This window comes from Parus major, chromosome 1A (assembly GCF_001522545.3).
Source record: "Parus major isolate Abel chromosome 1A, Parus_major1.1, whole genome shotgun sequence".
NCBI classification, from domain to species: Eukaryota; Metazoa; Chordata; class Aves; order Passeriformes; family Paridae; genus Parus; species Parus major.
The window spans coordinates 70,178,557-70,193,430 of record NC_031773.1 but is presented as its reverse complement, the minus strand read 5'-3'; the positions used below and the strand labels follow the sequence as shown (position 1 = coordinate 70,193,430).

The window sequence follows — 14,874 nt, the reverse complement described above, 5'->3', positions numbered from 1 at the left end:
CTTCCCTCCGCCACTTCCTTCCTTCCGCCACTTCCTTCCGCCACTTCCTTCCTTCCTTCCACCACTTCTTCCGCCACTTCCTTCCTTCCTTCCTTCCACCACTTCCTTCCGCCACTTCCTTTCTCTCTCTCTCTCTCTCCCCCTCCCTCCCTATCCTCCTTCCCCTACTTCCCCTTCCTTTCCTTCTTTTCCTTCCTTTCCTTTTTTAACTTAAGGCATTGATAGAATAATTTGAGGTATTGTCATTTGGTTTACTAATTCTATTTTGTGTAAATTGATCCTTGACTTTTACTGTCAAATTCCTTAATGTGCTGTTCTCTAAGCATTGAAGCCTTCTGGACACTTTTCAGAATAAATGGATCAACGGGTAGACTAGAAAGATGAATAGGAAAAGAAAATTCTGCTTGCTCCAGTGCTTGACTGCTGCTCCTTCTTATACTGAAGTCTCAGTCCTTGCATATATTCTGAACTTGACTGTGTGTGGCTTTAGGCAGTGCCTGAGCTGGTCTTACTTTTGGATTGGGTCTCATGAGTTGTGCTGAGAAGCTTTGCAAACTAAATTGTGATTCCTTTAATAATGTGCTGCTTTTTTTGGGCTGTGGAAGAAAATTTCTTACAGTGGCCCAAGATTTCATTTTTCTTAAAAGCACTATAGACTTGAGTAGAATCAATTGTAATGTAAGCAACTACTTCGGGTTTGCAACTGCTGACTTTTTTGCTTTTTTCATTTTTCTATTAGAAAAGTTTTAATATTATTATAATGTACTAAGTGTTTATTGAGTTAGTACTCACAGTGAAATAACAGAATAATTTTGGTTAGAAAAGACTTTCAGGATCATGGAGTCCAACCATTAACCTCCCACTGCCAAGTCCACCCCTGAACCACATCCCCAGGTGCCAGATCTACACGTCTTTTAAATACTTCCAGGGATTGTGATTTAAACACATCCCTGAGCAGCCTGTTCCATTGCTTGACAACACTTCTGCTGAATAAATTTTCCCCGTTATCCACGCTAAACCTCCCCTGGCACAGCTGGAGGCCATCTCCTCTTCTATTACTTTGTACATCAGAGAGGAGCTTGACCCTCACCTGGTTTTACCCTCCTATCAGTGAGTGGTAAAGACTGATAATGTCCCCCAGAGTCTCTTTTTCTCCAGGCTAAATGAACAAGCCTTTGTTCCCAGGGGAAAATTGCTGTGACATGCTCTGTGTAGTCTTTTTTTTCCCCATAACCTTGAAGTATCTTAATTCACTGTGTAGGTGGGCAGGCTTCTGTCCCCTGTTAAAATGAAGGTGCTAACAGCCCTGTCAATGTGCCTTTCACTCTGGGAGCTGACCAGCACTCTGCTACCTGACAAGGGAGATTTCCCACATGTCCCTTTTTATCATGGAATCCACACTGGAACGTGATGGAGAGCACTGATATTTTGATGTTGCCCAGTTTTCACTGTCTTACAATGGGGTAGGACACCCAGCATGCAGAATTCTAAGGTGGTTTTTCTTCTTTAGGAAATATTACAAATTTTAGTTTCCATTAAACTGTACATTCATATTCTGGTCTTTCTTGAGCTAGGTATCCTTTGGGATATGTGTATTCGGTAATTAAATTTTTCCAGTTAATGGCTTGATAGCTACTGTAAGTTTTTAAGATGCCAAATGCTTATCCTACAGCTGTGATTGGTACAGATCAGGAGAAAAGCCTGTATCACCTTGGTAAAAAGAAGAAAGTTTGTTCCGGTTTTAAAATTTGTACTTGGAGTTTTGGTGAAAGAGCCATGGGGAAAAGTGTATGTTGGCTGGTTAGATCTTGGTCATACAGAAATTTATCTGCTCTGCTCTTTATCACAGAGGTATTGCCAGTGTACATGCTTTCTAAATTACTACTTTTTAGTTTTGTTTTATTGGAGTGGTTTTTTTGTTTTATTGTTTGTTTTTTGCTTTGTTTTTTTATCTCATGCTTACCCTGGATAGACATTTTGGATCCTGCACTTTCAGCCAAAGATATATTCTTCAAATGCTGTGGTCTATGTTCAATCAAGGAACAGCTAATAAGCTTGTTCTGGACTGAACACATTGGATGAAGCATTTAGAAAATAAGAATAAAAGTAAAACTGATAGGTTGTCATAAATAGGATTTACCCACCCCTGGGGTTTGCCAGAAATAACAATACAGCAGCCCCATCCTCGGGCAGCTCCACACACACCATTCTGGCAGAACAAATAGCAATATATTCTGTCAGTTGTTCCATTAAAATGTACAAAATTTGGTCTCAAACTTATAGGCCAGGTTTTACAGAAGTTACTTGATTGCACCTGGCAGAATCTGTTCTCTGTTACAAATTTAGACAATTTTAGATTATCTTGATCTTCCTGTGTATAAAAGCATGCTTTTGGTGTGTCTGTTAGGTAAGCACATTTCACAAAGTTCTCCTGACCTGTTTTAAGCTTGGCTCTTGATCTTCCTGTGTATAAAAACATGCTTTTGGTGTGTCTGTTAAGTAAACACATTTCACAAAGTTCTCCTGACCTGTTTTAAGCTGCTGGCCAGGCTTTCGTGACTGTTTTTGGCACAGGAAAGCTTGTGAGCATCTCAAGTATGCACATCAATCTGAATAAATTCATCATGAAGCTTTACCAGCCATGCAGGAAAAACTCTTGAGCAACTTCATATGAAATGCAGTGTTGACCCTGCTTTGAGCAGGAGCTTGGGTTGGATGACCTGCTGGTCTGAATTTTGGCAGAAGTTATTGTTCCATTTGGTGGATTAAACTTGTTGATAAAACCTACTCAAAATTAAGTGGCTTGCATATTCATTGACCATAGCAAGTTTCCTTCTTTTCACGGCATGTGACTGGAGAGCTTCTCAAGCCTTTTAGGACATGACTGAGAACTGTAATATTTTGGAAATGACCTGGGCTGGATGACCTACTATGTCTATGTTTCCAACCATAATTTTTATGACTCTGTAATTTTGAGGTTGACTTCTTGTTGCCCAATTTTACAGTTACTTAATTCCTGTATCGGGCATATTTCAAGAGACCACATTTAGTCATGGTAAGACTGTGTGGGTTTTCTTGTCTTTTTCTGTTATTTTTCAAATCTTGAAGATTGTCAGCACTTAATGTATTCTTTCCTATTCTGGTGCCACAAATAATGTTGCTACCCTATGAGGAAAGAAAAGTCTGATTCCCCATTTTGGAATAGATGGTTAATTAAAAGAACTTGCTCCCAAGCTCACTGCAGTTCTAAGGAGAGGTGTTATGCTACTGCTGTTACTTACTTGTACCAGAAATGCATTTCCATCATGAGAATAAGGGATAGGATTGAGAAATTATGTACTTGTTCATATTTTCAGCATTATCAGTTAAATTTATAATGAATTGTTGATACATTTTTAGAGCTAAAAGCACTTTGAGGACTGTGAATGTCTCCTATTTCTTTTTCTAAACAGTTCCTATAGCATCGGTGTAGCCCTTTTCCCTGTAGAAGGCTCCCTTTTTATGCAAGAAGAGATCATATTTTGGGAAAGATGTATCCTAATAAAAACTCTTGCACCAACACTCTTTGAAGAGAATCTCATCCTTCTGAGTTTTTGAGGTGTCTTATATTAGAATCCCTAAGGATTTATTCCATGCTTTCTATCCTAATCTGCTGCCTGTATATTTGTGAAACACACTGAGTTTACAGTTTCTGGAATTTTTAGATTTTTTTTTTTTTTTTGTTCACAGCAAACAAAGCATGGAAACAAATCAGGATTTCATTTTGAAACCGAGGTGCATGCATTTGTATGAAAATATGTTATACACACCCAAAGAGCAGACAGACCTAGAATTCTCTGAGCAAACAGACCTAGAATTCTCTCACCTGGGGGAGAATCACGTAGCCTGGTGTGATAGATTGAATTTAAGAAAAAAAAGTAGGAAACACTTACAGAAGTTCAGGCTGCTGGAGGCTGATGGGAGTTTTTTTCTCCTGGCCAATAACTGGCCATTTCTTAGAATTGACAGTAGTTTTGACCATTGAAAAGTGAGATCAACCTGTGAACAGCACCCTTTAACACCTGAGCCCAGGAATTTCTGTCTCTCTTAGTTTCTGGCTTTGAAAGGTAACAAAATTCCAGCTAGCTCCTGTTTCCCCCCTCCCCAGCCATGTGGTCCAGCGGGGGCTGGGCTCGGCCTGACACAGTTCCTGGGCGGGGGATGGAGCCTGTGGGTCTTTCCTTCCTCCCAGGCTGGGGCTGTGCTCTGCCGTGGACCCTAACCGTGGGGTAGAGCAGGCCATGGCTGCTTGCCTCCACTGCTCACACAGATGGCCGCAGGCTGGAAAAAACAGCGTCTGCTGCTTTTACAGTGCTGCTGAGCTGAATCTGACACCATGTATACCTGCTACAGCTTGAGCCAGATGTTAACTGTTTCACTACCCAGATGAGACCTGCAGATTTAATATTTTTTCCAGAGAAAAGAACGCGAAAGTGATCAACATGTAGACAGACAACATGAACTATCAGAGTTAGTGAAAAAAAGAATTAAGCTTCAGATGGGAAGAGAAAAAGGAGATGCTTTAATAAGCTGAAATATTATTTTGTTAAAGCTATGGAGATGGACGATAATGTTCTGAAAAAACTCCTTTAATTCATAAAAGAGTATTTTGGGGGAAATGAAGTATTTCAAAGTGTAGATCTGAGCAAAAGTATCCATTGATAGAGCTGAGTAAATGGTGAAGTAGTTGTGATCTATGAGATGCTGGACAGAAAAAGAGAAGTGAGAGTTGCTGAAGACTTGTGGCCCCCAAGAGAAAAAGAGAAAATTTTGTTCCCATAAATGATCACAGAGACAGATGAAGAGAACCTTTGCCTTTAAATAACGTATCTTTAAAATTACACCCCTTGAGTTCATGGCCCATGAACACACCTCAGTGTGGTGTGAAACGGGAGGAGAAGACTGATGGCAGAGTTTTCTGGGCAGCTGGCATCAGAGGAATAGAAAACCATAAGAAAACAGTTTTCTTGTGAAGAACTCTCCATAAAATGACAAAAGAGAACTTCTTTTTCTCAACAAAGACTGATGAAAAAGCTACTATATAGTTGGGACTGCTTTAACCACCAGGTTTTGTCTCTCTGTTGTCAATTAGATGAGGGAATGGTTGGGTGATGGGGAAAAAGGGTTTCTGGAGGTTTTAATCTCGTTTCTTGTTCTTGTAGTTTTGTTAATAAACTTTTTTTTATTTCTTTTAAATTTTAAGCCTGTTTTGCCCTTCTCCTAATCCATATCTCACAGCAAGAAATTAGTAAGTTTTTAGTGTTGGTTTTTTTTTTTTAGCTAGTGCTTTAAAACCACTACACCTGGAATTCTTCTGGGGTTTGTGAAAAACTGGAAATTGGAGGATTAACAGCTAGGTGTGAAAACACCATTGGTACTACAGAGACTTGCTTGGAGTTTGTTAATCTTTTATTCCATTGCAGTGATATGTGGAAAAATTCATAAATCATGCTCTTACAGCCACAAAATGTCTGTGTTTAAAATTTGTGGGTAAAGGTAATCTGAGGTCAGAAGAATCCTGGGATTGTTACCAGACTTTAAAAACTGTATATGAAATGCAATAAAAAAGATGATGGATTCAATAACAGTTGCTCTTCAGTTTTTCTTCTGCCCTACATTCTTTTTCTCTATCAAAAGTTCTGTTTTTATTTATGCATAGTTTCTTATAAATGTTCTTGAAGGAGAAGTGGAAATCCTTACATGTTTTCTTTACAGGGCCTTCTGTCTTTACTGCCTCAGGTCAGTGTTGTATTTGAAGTGAAATCAAAGTAGTTAATCACTTCTTAGAACATGATTTTTTATATTTTTATTTGGTTTTTATATTTTTTAGAGCCTCTCCTTTTTAGCATGCCGTTCCAAAATTGCTTTAATTCCTGTTGAACTCCTCTGAACTTGTTCCAGTTTGTGTTTTTAAAATACAGTGCTGAATATACTTTCCTTGGTTGAGACATAACCAGTTCTGAGATGATGGGAATAATGTCTCATGCACTGTGGAGAAAATCTGCTTTGAAGGAGCTTTGTGTAGAGCCTGTAGGACTTGTTGATGTGATACAGAGCGTGTAGATAAAATATCTGTTTGCCTTTCTAAAGGCTCACTTTCTCCAACTGACTGCGTTGCCTGCTACCTGAACACTGTGTTCTGCAGTGATTGTGTCAATCACCAGTCTAATTTGGGTGATTTTCCCAGAATCTGGCATGAATACAGTGACATTCTCCATTTGTGCTGTATCTATCTGCAGTCTTGTGCTGTCCACACAATCTCCATCCATCATTTGTGCACAGATGTGCTGTATTCTTGAGCTATGTATTAAAGCTCTGAATGTTGATAGAGTGCATGAATGCTTGACCTATTAACCTTACAACTGATGGAAAAAATATCCAACTATCTTCTTTTTCTCTTGGAAAATGAACCAGCAGAAAACCCAGCTGACACAACACCAACAAAACGCCTCGTAGTCCCTAAAAAGATACTTAGTTTTTATACCACATGAGACTGTTGAACAATACTTCAATTTAAACAACTATTTCTACTTACACTGTGATAGTGATGATTTATCATTGAATCACAGAATGGTGTGGGTTGGAAGGGACTTGAAGAACACCCAGTCCAAGGGAAGGGACAACCTCCCACCAGACCAGGCTGCTCCAAGCCCCATCCAGCCTGGCCTTGGACACTTTCAGGGACAGGGCAGCCACAGCTGTTTTGGGCAACCTGTGCCAGGGCCTCACTACCCTCACAGGGAAGAACTTCCTAACATCCAGTCTCAACCTACTCTCTTGTGAACAGTCCCTTTCCATCATTTCTGCATTAATGAAAGTTTATCCAGCCTATAAACTGTTTTAACTGAAGTCAATTAGCTCTATCAACATTTTAACATCTTATGAAGACCATAAAGGTTTCTGGATCATCCTTAATTTACATCTCACGATTATAGGTATATATATTTTGTTAATACCCAATACCTTTCTTTCAACAGATTTGTATATCCTGAGTAACTTTCATTAGCCGAGTAACTTAGCCAGCCTTTTTTAAAAAGGAACTGCAGTTTAACTATAAATATATCCAAATGCCACAGAATTCAGGGCTACAAGTCAAAAGTGCTGATCAGTTTGTAAAATCTTAATCAGCCCCTCCATGAAACCTAGGGATGGACCTCTGTGGTAGCAGAAAAATTTCCAGAAATTTGCCACAGGCTTGTCCCGAGCTGCAGTTTGTTCTGATGTTGCCAAGACAGCTAAGAAGAGATGGGAAAAGCAGGAAGTCTTTGTTGGATTTAATCACAGTACTGATTTGGAAAAGCAATTTAACAATGGAAAATATTTTTTATGCTTTAAATCATAAACACAAAACTATGTAAGGTCCATGGTAGGTCATGACTGAATTAAGATAGGTTATTTTCCTTATTAGGAAAGATAACCAATTATTTTGGAATCTGGTGGTGAGAAATCCTATTTTCTAGACATATTTACATATTTCTTTATTTTTTTATACATATATATATATACATCTCCAAACTAGATTATCTGATGGTTGTAGTACCATTCGTTGAGGAACTGGGGACCTGTTTGCTATACCTGAAATCTTTAGATATAACTTTTAGGTAACATCTTCTCATCTTCCTCTATGAGAAAGCTTTTTCTGCATTTTTGGTTTCAAAAGATATTGGACTATATTTATGGGCAGTGCTTATGTTTTCCCCTGAAGTCATTCAAATTTAGTTGTAAAATACTCAATTTTTTGTATTTAACTCTATCAATAAAAAAGTACTTCTTAAGTGAGATCTTGCAGTCCTTGGCCTTGCATCCTCTGTGTGAAAAAGTTCTTATTTAGGCCCCTTGATCTGTTTTAGGACTTACAAATGATGGAGGCTGTGGACATTAGACTGGAAGGAAGGACTGAATGTTCATTTCTGAGCGAGCGGGAGATAAGGTTATGAAAATATTTTAAAATCCAGATTTCTTTTGTATTCTAGACCCTGCTAAAAGATGGATGATGATGACTTTGGAGGATTTGAGGTATGCTGTTTGGGTAACTTTGCTTTGAAATTTAACTATTTTCAACTATTTTATGGAGATTTATAGCATTTTGTAAAATATGTAACAATTTCTTCTTGTTTCCAGGCAGCAGAGAGTTACGAGTTTGGAAACGGTGAAAAGCAGACCACATCACCTGCTATTGCTTGGGCAGCATTTCCAACAGGTATTGACATACTCTCTGTAAAAAATCTCAATATTCTATTCCTGTCTTTATATACTCACTGTAAAAATTCATGCTTAGAAGGGTACATACAATAAAACAATATACAATAAAATAATAAAATAAGCCAGCAGTCATAACTTGAGCATAAGAATGTTCTTGAGCAATTATTTTGGAAAGCTGCACTTCTCGAAGCTAAACTTTATTGAGGAATGAAAGAGAAATTCAGTTTATACACTAGAAAAGGAATGGGACTTCTTCACTCAAAGGATATTCTTTACTTTTGAGTGTGGAAGATCTGTTGCAAATTGTTGGAAAACAAAAAAAAAAAGTAAAGTTTAAAATAGGATTGTGATGAAGTCTTTTACTTGCTTTGGGGAAGAGGGGAGGGGGATGAGAATGATCATTTTTACTTACGCCATTTATATAGTTGAAAAATCCATTACAAAATCTTTATCTCAAGCAGAAACATTAGGGAACTAATTTATTAATTTATACAAGTGCCTGGTGCCTGTCTGGATTTTAGGAAATTGATAAAAATTTATTGTTAAATGTATATTATCAGTAGATTTAAAAGATTTTGGAGGTGTTACTGATTTTGTTATGGTCTAGATTTCACTCTTTTCACAAAATGAAACATCACTTTTGCAGCATCAGGGGAAAAAAATAACCAACAACCCACATTGTATTGTGCAGAATAAATTATGCAAAATAAGGCAGGGACTTTCCTCAACAAGAGCTCTTTATAAATCATGTTCTTAAAATGGTTTTATTAATTTATTTCTGGCTTTCATCTATTACAAAGTAATTAGTTTTATTTGTCATTGAAACAGAGGAAAACAAATACTAAGGAAAGGCTATTTCTCCAAGTAATTTCATTATTCTTCTTGTCATTTTGACTGACATTTATAATTACTCCTTAAGTTCGGTAGATGTCTTAATGTGCTTAATAAATTAAATCAAATATAGCTGTGCAGTTTCTGTCAGTGGACTCAATTAAAATCCTGTGAAGTGTGTAGAATTAAAATGATTCGTACATAACACAAAAGTTTTTTGTATGATTTTAAGTGACACAGAAATCCTAGGCCAAGGTATATTATACCAAGGTATTTTAAGCATTTCAAAATTAAAAGAAAACTCCTCTCTTCTGGTTATTTTGTTACTGTAAAATCTGTCTGTGACTTTTTCATGCACATCTGGCTGTGCATAAATTAGTCTATTGCAATAGGCAAGGTTTTAATAGGATTGGTCAAGCGTTTCTTCGGCACTGACTTGCAGATTGATGTTTTACATAATAGAAATAACTGAATTGTCTGCCTGCCCAATGTTATATATAGAGATGTTCTTGTCTTACCTTAGAAATTTCTTAGTAAGGCTTGCTGAAAAATTCATATGTATTATGATGCTATTGAGTTGGTTTTGATAAATTTGGGGGGTGATACCATTGCATACACCCAAGATTTGATGAACTTTCCAGAGGAGGAGTTACTCATCTTGTGAATTTCCTACATATCTGATGTTTGGAGGTTATGAAGCAAAACACTGAAACCTGTGGCCATATTTTTTTACTGTGCAGGCAGAATTCAGAAATTATTTCTAAGGCCTCAGTGATTTCAGTGCAATTTTGCCCTTGAAACTGGTCTTCAGCTTCTTACTGTCTTTTTGATAGTATGGACCATGTGGCTGTAGATTTAGAATGCTAGGATAGTAGGTGTAGTTACTTTTCTTCTAGAATAGTTTGGCTTTGGAAGAATAAAAGATGGGAAAGAGCTTTGTGCTGTGAGTTATCAGAAATCATCTTGAGAGTGCATCAGGGTGATTTTTCCCACTGTGGACACAAAACCAGTTTTAAACTCAAACTTTCTACCAGAACGTTACTTTAAACTGAAAATGTTCAGGGATAGAGTTTTCAGTGTATACAGTATAATTGAAAGTGTCCTTGAATTGTAATATCAAGACAATTATAATATCACAAGGGGAGGTGAGGAAGGAAATTTAGTTTTGTTTCTTGGGTTTTTTTATTTTTAACAGCTGAAACCTACATGTAGGGGAACTGTGCTACAAGTAGTTTGCAACAATCTACAGAAGTATGTCAAATAATTATCATATGGTCTTTTGCTCAGAGCCCTGCTCACATATTAATTTGTATATATAATTAACAACATAAATGACATCTTAATTGCTGGATATAAGTAACATCCACATAGCAAATTATTACCCATGTGATACATCTGATATTTGATGTCTTCATTCTGAAATTCAGTACAAAGGAGAAGACTCAATGGAATGTTGATTTAACAATTCACGTTCATCCACCTGGTTTTGGTTTCAGAATTTCTGATCCCCCAAGGAATTCTAATAATTGTTTGAGCTTCATTACCAGCATAAAGACACAGAATTTTCCTTGCGTTAGCAAGATTGCAGTCTGTCCCTGATCTCTGCCTCTGTTAACAAACTGCATGGTCCTGGCATACATATGTATGACAGAATATTCTTAATATTGGGAATCCAGGGCTTCAGAAATTATTAGATACTTTTTGAGTACAATTCTGGGAATACCTTATATCTGCATCTTATTTCAGCCTTCTCCAGCATAAGACTTTTTGATATACCTATAATTGAGTGCATGTTTCTTTTCCCTATAGTGCTGCAACTCTGATCAATGAACAATAAATTGATTTGGAAATTCTTCAGGGCTATCAGATTTAGCTTGTTGGAGTCAGGTCAGGTAGTTCCAACAGAGGCAAGTTTTTGTTTCAGGGGGTGTGAAATTGTTCCATTAGGGTATCTAAGGCATGCTAAGCAGGAATTATTAAGGGGTTCTCTTTAAAAGTGAATTCTGAGCTGAATTAAAATGCAATTACATCAGTATGTATTCAAGAGGAATGAATTAAGAGAGCTTGAATTACAGACAAAGCACATGTAATTCTATGAATGTCTAATTTATGAATCTTTAACATTGCTGAAAAGTAAAAAGAAGGCTTTGTAAAAAAAATGTTTTAATGATACCTTGGACAGTTGCTACCTTTTCCTGTCATCTGCAAGGTCATGTGTTTAGTTGAAAATTTTAAACCACAATGTTCAGAAGTGCTCACCAGTTGTTGCTCATTTCCTAGGTTTCATTTTGACAACTTAAGGAGCGGGGATTTTGTTTCTGGTTTGTTGTTTTTTTTTTCCTCTTTAAGATGCTAAGCATTCATTAATATAATTAGAACTACTGAAAGCTCCACCTGATTGTAGAAGATTCCATGTAAAACTCCTGAAAAATGGAGTTTTCTCTCTAGGATTGGACACCCCAAAATACATGAATACCTAAAGCTCTAATCTCAGCAAGTATACATTCCTCATATGTGCCCAGTGTAGTAGGTCTAGTGCTGACTAAGCGCCATTGCACCTACTAGAATATATTTACTCATTTTTGTGCTGTGAGATACGAATAAGAAGAAGGTTAAAACAGGCACAAACTTTAAAAGGATACAAAGAAAACTTTATTAACAGAATTAAAGAAAAATAATAAGAAAAATTAGAATAAAACCTTCAGAACACTTCTCCTCCTCCCACACCCTCTTTTCTTTCCCACTGACAAAGTTAAGAGACAAAACCTCAGACTTTGTCAGTTTACCACCTCTAGAATAGTCTTTCTTCAGTCCATTTAGGGAGAGGAGTCTCTCTTGCCATGCCATGGAGACTTCTCCACAGAAACAGTTCTCTTGTGGGTTTTAATTTCTATGAATAGCAGCTGCCTAGAAATCTGCAATCATGAAGTTCCTCCCATCTTTGATAGCCTTCCCACAGCTGTATTCCTGGACCATGTCAACTTATTGTGGTGCTGTTTTTAAGGATGTGAGCTGTTCCAGCACAAAACCAAAAGTTCTTTTAATCTATCTCTGAGAAGAGGTTTTCTTCTTATATTCCTGGGGCAAGTTTTCTCATCTCTCTCATTTCTCTCTGTTCAAATTTATCATTGGATCAAAATTACTTCAACATCTGCTTATTTCAGCACTGCTGCCTCTGTTCATGGCTGTGGTTAGAACGCTACATTCCCCCAATGCATTTCATGAGTTACAGGGAAAAAAAGAGTCTGATGTATCAATTATATCTTCTCCAAAGCCTTACAAAAAGAATTTCAGCCTAAGACTAAGGCATCTCCTCAATCCCCTCCCATCTAGAATTTACTAGACTCCTTCTTTACTGACTTCAGAGTCCCATGTTTTCTCTATGTGTCTTCTCCCTTTCCTTCTGATTTGGAAGAGAACTGGTATCCGTAGGTTTATTTCTTCTTAAGCTTTATCAGTTGAAACAGTTTTTTATGGAGTTCTGCAGTGCTGAAGGGTTGATCTGATCCAGGCTCTGCATCGGGGAGACCGCTCCCCTTGCCTGTCGCTGTTGGTCATGTGGTCTCTTCCGACACTGCATGCTCTGCAGGCCGCCGGCACTACCCCATCCCTTTCCTTCATGCAGAGCACTGGGAAAAAGAGGAAAAACACCCAAAAACTGATGCTGCTGCTTTTGTCCTTCAGTCCGCAGCATAGCCAGCTAAAAGCAGCTAAGCAAACAAAGCCCATTACGAGTCATGCCAAAATACCTGTAGCCACGCAGCGCTGCTTCAGCTGCTCCAATCCCAGCCATTGGGCCCCAGCCACGTGGCCGCTCCTGGCCCCGGGATGGTGGTGGCCTCATGGCTGCTCCTGGCCTGGTGTAAGCAAAGTTCATTTTGCGAGCCATGCTGAAATAGCTTCAGTCATGCTGCGCTGCCTGGGCCGTGCACCCCAGCCGCGCCAACCTCAGCCGAGCAGTCCCAGCTGTGCAGTCACCCACTGCCCTGGGGCAGTCCTTGCGGCACGGCCCAGCGGTGGCAGAAATCCCAGCCAGGCAGCATGCCAACCTGGCCATGCCCAGCTGGCCCAAGCCAACCTGTTCTAGGGCCGGAAGCCAAGAGAGTTTTCCCGGACTCTGTTAATCTTTAAACGTGCTTTTCCTTGGAGGCGTAGCTAGCTCTTTTGAGTGGTTTAACTGGGTGTCAGTCTTCCAAACTAGGCAGCTGATTGGCTCTTCAAAATGAGCCTATGGATTGGCTCCTCCCAGTGTAACCACCCTGCAGCCGGGGAGCTTGCACCTAACTTAAAACCACTTTCTTAAACCACAACACGCAGTCTCTGTGGCTGTTTTTTGAGATAAATTATTTATATGTGAACTATGCCCGTGCTATGGTAATAGCACCAAAGGCTGAACATTTTCATCACAAGGATCATGCTCAGTTTTTCCATGTGAGTTGACAGTTTTAGTAAGAGAACCACTTGCCTGCTCAGTCAGAAATTGCCTGATACATTATTTTAGTTGTTTTTCCTTCAGATGGAAATTGATTTAAAACTGAGACTCAGGGCATTAAGTGATAGCGTAAAGCTGAGACTTTAATGTTTGTTTAGATACAAAAAGATCATCTTCTATGTACTTCACTGCCACTTGAGCTAGCAGAGTAGGTAATTTTTATAGGAAGCTGCCTTTGAAAGCAGACACTTGGAATGGGAGGCGAGTTTTATCTTAAGATACATAAAAGAAAGCCAAAAGTTTGTGGTTCTGGAGAAGAGTTAACTATTAAAATGCTGTTACCTAATGTCAAAAAAGAGGGTCTGGACTCTTCTGGATGTTAGAAGAAGTAGCCAAACCTTTATTCGATGACATAAAAAAAAGATACCAACAGGAGTAGGAAGACAGGCTAGCCTGAATCCCTGCAGCTCACAACCCAACGAAGAAGGAGAGCCCCCCAACACACCTGTGCACAAGGTGATATACCGCCCGATCCCCAGGGGAGGGTACAACTCAGGGTCCAATGAGGGATCAGGGGAGGAGGAGTGAGGGGAGGTGATTACACTACTGGGAACCAATAGGGACATGTCATGGGCGGGACAGCAACTAGGGAACCAATCGCGAACCGAACTAGGGGTGAGGAGCATGGAAGGTTCTGGAAGAAAGGGTCGGGTTTACAATGATGGATAGGGGATTAGGGCAGGCCAGGGTGATGGGCAGGGAAGGTTCGAGAATGAGGGGAGGGGTTTACATAATTGACAACTGGGGTCAAAACCAATACAGTTAATAGGGGAGAACAAGAACATACCAACAAACTAACAATTACAATCATAACACTATAAATACCTATAACACCTAAAATGGTTCCTGTTCTGTTGGCTGAAGTACTCTCCTCTAGGCTTTTCAGCCAACTTTCCATCTTCTGCTGAGCTGTGATTTTTTTTTTTTCCTATTTTTTTGGCCACATCCAAATCTTCTATCATTGCAGTTACCCTACTGATACTTTTCTCCCTTATGGTCTGTTTTCTTTCTTCTTATCATTTGATGAGGTTTGTATGTTCCTCTATGTTATACCTGAGTCCTAGAACTGGGAGCTGAAGAAGATGGGACAGAGAGAATGCCTGGATTCAAGAATTAGTGTGTCCTTTAGAATGCCTTGAGGCCAATTGTACACACTGTTTTGTGCTGAGTACTTCTGCAATATTTAACAGTGTGTCGTGGTTTTAAACTAGTAACTAAAGAAACTACTTATTTCCTGTTATGAGATATGGATTAAAACAAGAGCAAAACAGGCTTAAAACTTAAAAGGAATAAAGACAGTTTATTAACAA

The 14,874-nt window shown here is 38.7% G+C and overlaps 1 protein-coding gene across 11 annotated transcripts in view; it reads left to right on the top strand.

Annotated features, from left to right (window-relative positions):
* Positions 1-14,874, top strand: part of CCDC91 (coiled-coil domain containing 91) — a 124,887-nt gene that overhangs the window by 17,089 nt on the left and 92,924 nt on the right. For 9 of the 11 annotated variants that reach the window (XM_015627043.3, XM_015627039.3, XM_015627031.3 and 6 more), the window contains 2 exons: positions 8,013-8,055; positions 8,161-8,239. In XM_015627043.3, the coding sequence (XP_015482529.1) occupies positions 8,026-8,055; positions 8,161-8,239 (109 nt within the window). In that variant the 5' untranslated portion in view covers positions 8,013-8,025. Of the gene's footprint in view, positions 1-5,273; positions 6,975-8,012; positions 8,056-8,160; positions 8,240-14,874 lie in introns of those variants that run through there. The other 2 variants (XM_015627041.3, XM_015627038.3) reach the window with 2 other exon arrangements.